The sequence below is a fragment of the Prosopis cineraria genome, unplaced genomic scaffold, assembly GCF_029017545.1.
Source record: "Prosopis cineraria cultivar Desert tree isolate PC_DT_omini unplaced genomic scaffold, ASM2901754v1 PC486, whole genome shotgun sequence".
Classification (NCBI taxonomy): domain Eukaryota; kingdom Viridiplantae; phylum Streptophyta; class Magnoliopsida; order Fabales; family Fabaceae; genus Prosopis; species Prosopis cineraria.
The window spans coordinates 15,402-23,141 of NW_026555811.1; the positions used below are offsets into that span (position 1 = coordinate 15,402).

The following is a 7,740-nucleotide window of genomic DNA, read 5'->3' on the forward strand; positions in this document are numbered from 1 at the left end:
AAATTATAATTTTATAACTTGTCAAATATAAGTAGATCTTGATTAAATTAGATATGAGTAAACTCAAATGTATCTGCATTTGCACCTATAACTATCAACATCTTTATTAAAAAATGGTCTCAAATTATATTTTATATATGTGAATTATTCAAGAATAAAGTTAGCTTTTAATATGATCTAATTTTTAAATTTTTCTATTTTAAAAATTTTTAAGCTTTTTTACTATTATGTTTTTGAAACTGCCCAGTTTTTTGAAAATAACTCTAATTTTTAATTCAACTTTTGTTTTCAGCTTAATAGCAGCTTAACTCTTATTTAATCCAACTCAATCATGAAAACAGTTTTTTGGTCCAAATGAATTTGTTAACGACGGCTCCGGTCAATAGTTATAGATACAAATGTAAATAATTTTGAGTCTACTCATTTTTAATTTAACTAAAACTCACTTATATTTGATAAATTATAAAATTATAATTTATAATAATATTAATTTATGACATTTTATTAACATACTATAAATTTTTTTCTTATATTTATTTTATATAAATTTAATATTATTATAATTTTATATTTATATATAAGTTTAATATTATTTATGTAATATTATTATAATTTTATTTTATAATTTTTAAATAGTGAGAGTAGCATTGCTCTTTTAAGAATAGTTTAGGGATAAATTACACTTTAACTCATGAAAAGTGAGTCTCACTAACTACAATAATGGACGTTTAAAATGACAAGAGCAACATTGTTTTGATTTAATTAGTTTAAAGGCAACATTGTTCTTTCAAAAATAATTTAAGGATAAAATTACACCTTAACCCAATTAAATAATACTATGAACACATCAACAATTTTAATTCTGCTAATAATAATGAGGACTAATACTGCACACGTTTGAAATTTAAAGGGTTTAGAACAAAGAAATAAAAGTATAAAAACTAATATCAAATCTCATTAAAAATATAAAGACTAACAGTTATATTTTCCTTATACAAAATATGACTGGAAGTGTCTAACAATGTGGACATGAACAATGGATGGAGCATTTTCATAAGAATTGTTATTGCATTAATTTGAACCATTAAATAATCAGAAATTAAATAATTTCCTACTCATAGTCATTAAATAGAATTTGGCCAATCAAGTGAGGAGGGGTTGGTGGACACAGCATCCAAAAAGAACTATATATACAATGCGTGTCTTTGTTGGTCTTAAAATCTGAACAAGCTAAGAAGCTAAGCAACAATGGTGAATGAAGGGGGTCATCAGATTCAGGAAGAGGAGCAGAAGAAGAAGACGGCGGTGGTTGAAGACAAGAAAGCCAGAATCGTGACGTTCTCAAAGCGTCGTTCTGCGCTTTTCAAGAAGCCAGCGAGCTTTCTGCGATGTGTGGTGCAGAGGTCGCCATCATCACCTTCTCGCCGTCCGGCAAACCCTACGCCTTCGGAAGCCCAAGCGTAGAGAAAATCATCAACAAGTACACTGCCGACAATAACATCACTGTTCCTCCACCTACTCTTACTGTTTCTGCTCAGTCTAGCAGATTGGCTCAGCTTTACAAGGAATATGCTGAGTTGCAGGCTGAGCTTGAAGCTGAGGAAAGGAGAGGAGAAGAACTGAGACGAAGGAGGCCTCGTGATTACCCAGACATTAGCAAGATGAACTGCGAGGAACTGGCAGAGTACAAGGCGAAGCTGGAGGATTTCAAGCGCCGTATGGAGGAGCACTTTGAGAATCTGAACAATAACGCAGTTTGATCGATGGCTTTTGGCCAGATCAGTTTCAGTGTTTGAGTTGTCGTTTTGCTTGTTATGTCTGATCTGATCTGGCCCTTTGAGGTCCATGCTTAAGTTTGCTGTTTGCTTCTCAAAATAATCTCTTGTACTTGCAAAAGATGTGCGCAAGAGACTGGAAATGAATAAAATAATTCCGCTTTCAAAGTTTTAACTAGTTCTTCCATTTGGTAAATCTGGTAATTCAAGCCAAATATAATGAGCTAACTCCAATAAATTAGTGAAAATCTTAAAACAAAGTTTGAGAGTTTAGGAATCTAACTTATAGCTTATTCAAGCTGCCCAAATGAGTCAAAAAAATTCAAGCGAACCCCGTTTAGTTTCAAAGTTTGCCTGAATATCCACATTTTTTATTATTAACAAATGAAATTATAATCTTCTTAGAAAGTACTCGTCTAATTGGGATTGAACCTGGCCAAACCAATATATATATATATATATATTATATCTTAAACTATTATATGAAAAATATAAACATTCATAATGCATTTTAAAAATATGAGGATAAAGTATAAAAAATGGCATTAATTGTTAACAAGCGATGAACTGGGCAGTTTCATCCATTTAGGATTATACCATGGCAATAAATACTCCATTTGCTTAGTATTATAAGCCACTCTCCTTCCCTCCCAAGTTATGCTTTTTTAATATTATTATTTTCATTATATTTTTTTATTTTTAATATTCTTTCACAAATAGTGTATTAAATGGAGCACATTTTTAAAAATTTATATTTGTATTTTTAAAAAATATGACAGTAAAGTGTATTTAATAAAATTTATTAATATACATGATTTAATTTAAAAGTGTTTTATAAATTGGGATAAAAGAAGGAATTTTAATAGAATTGCACTGTTAATGAATTAGTTAATTGCTTTCAAAATTACGCCTTGTTTTAAGTTTTTCCTTATTTATAGTGTATATTAATTAAAAAATATTATCAATTACACTCCCTCACTAAGGATCTATGAGAAAAATGTCTTATGGTATTGAAATTAGGGAGTTATCTGTTAGAGAGAGAAAGTAGGGCCCACATGACCGTTTTTCAGTCTTACAAATACGTTCATTTGGGTCTCTAACTAACATATAAAAACATATTTCAGGAGTATATGAATAAACAGATCATGTTCATGTCTAATTTTATTTCATACTAATTTTCATTCTTCACTTTGTTTCTCAAATTAATAGACTCTCATTTTCCTTTTTTTGTTTTTTTGGTAGTATTCCTTTTAGCCGTTTGGTAAGAACAGAATAGAGCACCAAAACAAGACATCAATCTGGGCTATATTTTGTTTGGCCCATCCAAACTGAACAAATGCGGCCCGTTTAGATGTTTGGAGAGATTAGAAAGAAGAAAAAACCATAAAATTCTTTTATATATTTTTATAATTAATATTTCATAATTTTTTCTCGCAATTCTAACAATTAAGGGAGAAATTGGTTCCATCAAGAATATTAGATAAAATTGGAACAATTATACATCATCCAAATTTTACTGAAAACAATATGCTTGTAAAGACCTAAAGATAAATATAGGCTTAACGAAAACCTATTTACATAGCTTAAGAAAGAACAAAACATAGAGTAGAAATTTCTTACATTGACTTTTTTCCTTTCATAAATGGCTTTTTATTGACCATCCACTTTAAATGCAATTTTCAGACTATAATTGGGATTTCAGTATGTAAAACAATATGTATAACACATGTTTTTAAAAAATTTTATTAAGGCTTTAACTGTCATTAATTCAATATTTTAGTATTTAACTATATCAGTTTCTTTTATTGACTTTCTTTTTAGGTAAACGGCATTTCATTGACCATTCACTTCCGATTTTACATGCTTATGCTTTGCCAAAGGCCTTCAAAAGAACACATAGCATATAGGAGGCTTATAATCATATATCAGCCGCTGTTTTCACTCTTGAACACATTGTACAATATAACAAGTAATTTACACAAACAATTAAAGGTTTTTCTAAAATATAGTGAATAGGAGAATCTACAAAAGCTCAAAAGATTATTTATTATAATCATGATTATTTATCTCTTAAATATATTGTGAGTTAGCATTTGTGGTCCAAGAAGAGCTTTTGCATAAGCAGCAGGAAGAGACAAGAGCTTCTTGGCTTTGCCAACATAAGCCCTTTTGGTGAAATTATTACAACCATTGGCTTCAATCTCATCTAATATCTGTTTGTATATTAACAATGATGCCCACACTGGCCATCTACTTGCTGAGTCAAGTTCTGCTACTCCTTTCTCTGCCTCATCAAAAAACATCCGAGCTCTCTTTATCTGTCCCTTCATGAAATTCCGCCACTTGTCCGTCACTCGGCCTTCCAAAATGTCATTGTCTGATAGGCCCGCTCGTGCCAGCTCATCTTGTGGCAGGTATATTCTTCCTCTCCTAGCACTGTATTTAAGTGATAATAAATTAATTTCATTTATATATTGGTGTTTACAATTATGCAATAAGGATTTGAATCCAATAAATGGCCTAAATTCACTCACTCAATAAATGTCTCAATTACAATCATTAGATTTTATCAATACTTAAAAATTATCAAGATAAATTTCTCTCCAAAAATTTAAAACATTCCTTGTAATCAAAGCATTCCACACATACACTTTCGCTTCCAAAAGTCTTGGATCATTACTTTTTGAGACATTTATTAAATGAGTAGACCTATGCCACTCAACGAATCCAAATCCATGTAATGAAGTTTTGGGGTGTTTGCTGTCTTCTTTTTTGCCCCCAGTAATGTCCAAAATCTCAACCCTTCATTTGAAAGAGTTAGTTGAAATTTGTTTGACCATTAGCCTAAATGAAGGCCTGAGATTTTTGAATTAGATCACAGGCAACAAAAAAGACAACAGACAACCCAGATCTGAGTGTTAAGAAGCTTACTCTTCTCCAACGTCTCTGAGGATGTTGGTGAGCTGATTTGCGATGCCAAGGGCCAAAGCAGCATTGTAAACAGCCTCAGTGGAAGCCTTTGAGTCTGGAGATATGCCCATAACTGGTACACTCATAAGCCCCACTGTGCCAGCAACGTAGTAGCAGTACAGATACAACTCGTCAAAGTTGTTGTATCTTGACTTCCTCAAGTCTAGCCTCATCCCCTCTATCATGTCCTTGAATGGCTGCCATTAATTCAAGCACTACTCTTATTAACACACACACACACACAGACTTGTTGAGATTAAAGTATGAGTGAAAATCCAACACACACACTAATTATATTTATTAATTAAGTTCAATGTACAAGATATAAGATTCAGTATACGCCCCACTGTAATGTCACTAAATTTAGATTCTATAAAATGACTTTATTTAAAGAAGTAGAGGAGAGAGTTAGCTAGATACATAGTAGTAAGACCTATACTCCTTTGAATTTTATTTATAAGTCATTTCTATTCAAAAATTTAATAAGTTTTTAATTTTATCCCTATTAAATATATATATATATATATTTAAAAATAAATATATAGTATTTAATGTTAACCTTTCCAATTTGTAATAGAAATAAAAGAGTAAAGATGAATACAAATTATTAAAATTTTCTATACATAAAACTAAAATAAATATTCTTTCTTCTATTACAAGGAAAGTATGTGATGAATGAGATCCACTATATTTATTTAACTAGTCACTCCATTATTATTGATATGACCAACTATATTAGAGGTAGCCAGCACCTTTGGTTGAGCCCATTTGAAGTAAAAGGCCCACTTATATAAGTGAAAAGGACTTCAAGACATGAAACAATTCAAGTTGAAACTCACTTATATATATATATATATATATATATATATATATTCTTTCAAAATTTAATAAAGAATACACATTAAATCTCTAAGCTCATAAGCTATATCTGAAGCTAGCGAGCTTCAAAATGAACCTTAACAACTGAAAAATACAAGGCACACACACATATGTATGTCCATATATGTACCTGAATATCAACTGGGAATCTGGAGACAGTATCGGAGAGGGCAGCATCATACATATCATAAGGACGACCCGCAAAAACATCATTTAGCCTCTGCTCCCATCTGTCCAAGGCTTTTGGAGTGATGTGGGGAGCATTTGGCCCATCCACCAGTTCGTCTGTTCTTCTGCACCACACTGCAATTTTTCCCCAAAAACTTATATATTCATTCATATTCTTGTGATCCACCACCACCATGGACCACTATTCATTCATTGCACACAAGTTTTATATTACATACAGCCAACTTGTTTGAGAGCAACCACACATACCATAAATTGCCCATATCGCCTTTCTTCTCTCTGCTGTCATCAATTGCGTTCCTGCAATTGGCATGTGAATACGACAAGTCAGCTCATGCAGCCACAATAAAATCCGCTAAATTCATTCTTTTATTATAATTTGGGGAAATTATATTAATCATCTACTCCTTATAATTTTAACTTAATTTTAACTCCATCCTTAAATTTTAACTCGATATAACTTAATCTCTATAATTTAACGTAGTTATAATTTGGTCTTTCAACTTTGATTTGGCATAATCCAATCCTTATAGTTTTTAACAATTTAAAATATTAATCCCTAAGTTTAAAAAAATAAATTCAATCATTATAATTTTATTTTCTAAAAATAAGGATCCATATGTTAAATGGTTAAAACCATATGAATTGAATTGTACTAAGAAAAATATAGGGATTAAGTTACAATAATTAAGCCAAAACTACAGGTAATTGAGTTACATTGAATTAAGATTTAAAGGATTGGGTTATAACGGGTTGAAACTGTAGAAATTGAATCATTAATTTTTTTTTTTTTTTGAATGACTAGACTATAAAAGTTCTTCCAGACAACTTGCATTAACCTGAGGAGGAGTTTAGGTCATCACCTGGAGTTCATGATAAAGTTCTTGTAGAATCTAAAGAGAGAAGAGGGAAAAGATTGAATGGGAGTGAATTAAAAAGAGGAACTTCCAGTCTCTCTTCCAACCCCACAAGAACTCGACACCCAATAAACCAATTAAACTTTCTTTGGAAATCAGGGATCCATGAAAATGAGAGAGAAGATGTATAAGAGAAGCAGAGAGAGAGAGAGAGAGACGTACCGAGGTAAAAGGTCTTGGCATACTCAGCACAAACTTCGCCACAGCGATCATAAGCATCATTTAACAGATCTCCATTGGTGAGATCAGCTTCAGTGTAATCATCCTTGTACAAATGATCATCTAGGGTTTTCTTCTGCTGCTGCTTCACCAGAGCTGCTTGCTTCAGCACAACCTCGTACACCCTCTCCTCGGACGATCTCGAAGGGTCTGCAAGTACACTCGAAAACGCAGAAACCACATTTCTCTGCGGAAATCTCCCACTGCCACTTCTAACTGTTCCTCCCAACAGAGAGTTAATGGCGTTCTCTTTGGGCCCACATGTCACCCAAAGAAGAACACCGGACATCTCTCTCTAGAGATCAATATATGAAACCTTGACAATTAGTTTATGATCTGCTTCTGGCTTTCTGGTTTTTTTGGAGATGATGAAGATGGATGGAATATGAAGGAAAAGAGAGAGAAAATATGAGTGGCCTAAAAGTCGTATGTGCGTATAGTGCTCTAATAGTTGCACATGTGTGTGTCTATGAGAAGATAGGGAGAGAATTGTGATTGGAAGGTTATATATGAAAAGACATCTCTGTGAGGCATATGCTTTGGTCTACCTTGTAAACGTATGGACGGTGAACTTACGGTAATCTACAGAATGATCACTTTCCCTATCTTTGTGACTGGCTTGTGTGTAATTTTATTTGGGGCAGAATCTGCTTTTTGCTTTTTGTTTCTTTGATGATGTAATGGCTACAATTTTGTGTGATGCAGTTCATACTCCAATATTTGTTGTTTTGCTTTGGACAGAGTCGGAGTTGAATGAGGGATTTGTCGTCTTCATATTGTTGTGACGGTGT

At 32.4% G+C, this 7,740-nt stretch overlaps 1 protein-coding gene and 1 pseudogene across 1 annotated transcript; one reads left to right on the forward strand and one right to left on the reverse strand.

Annotated features, from left to right (window-relative positions):
* Positions 1-1,248: 1,248 nt before the first annotated feature.
* Positions 1,249-1,898, forward strand: LOC129297272 (agamous-like MADS-box protein AGL61; annotated as a pseudogene).
* Positions 1,899-3,798: 1,900 nt separating this feature from the next.
* Positions 3,799-7,427, reverse strand: LOC129297273 (phytoene synthase 2, chloroplastic-like). The gene is made up of 5 exons (XM_054935632.1): positions 6,893-7,427; positions 6,063-6,113; positions 5,755-5,927; positions 4,707-4,942; positions 3,799-4,211 (listed from the first exon to the last, which is right to left on the reverse strand). The coding sequence occupies exons 1-5, from the start codon at positions 7,236-7,238 to the stop codon at positions 3,839-3,841; spliced, it is 1,179 nt and encodes a 392-aa protein (XP_054791607.1). The 5' UTR covers positions 7,239-7,427; the 3' UTR covers positions 3,799-3,838.
* Positions 7,428-7,740: the final 313 nt, after the last annotated feature.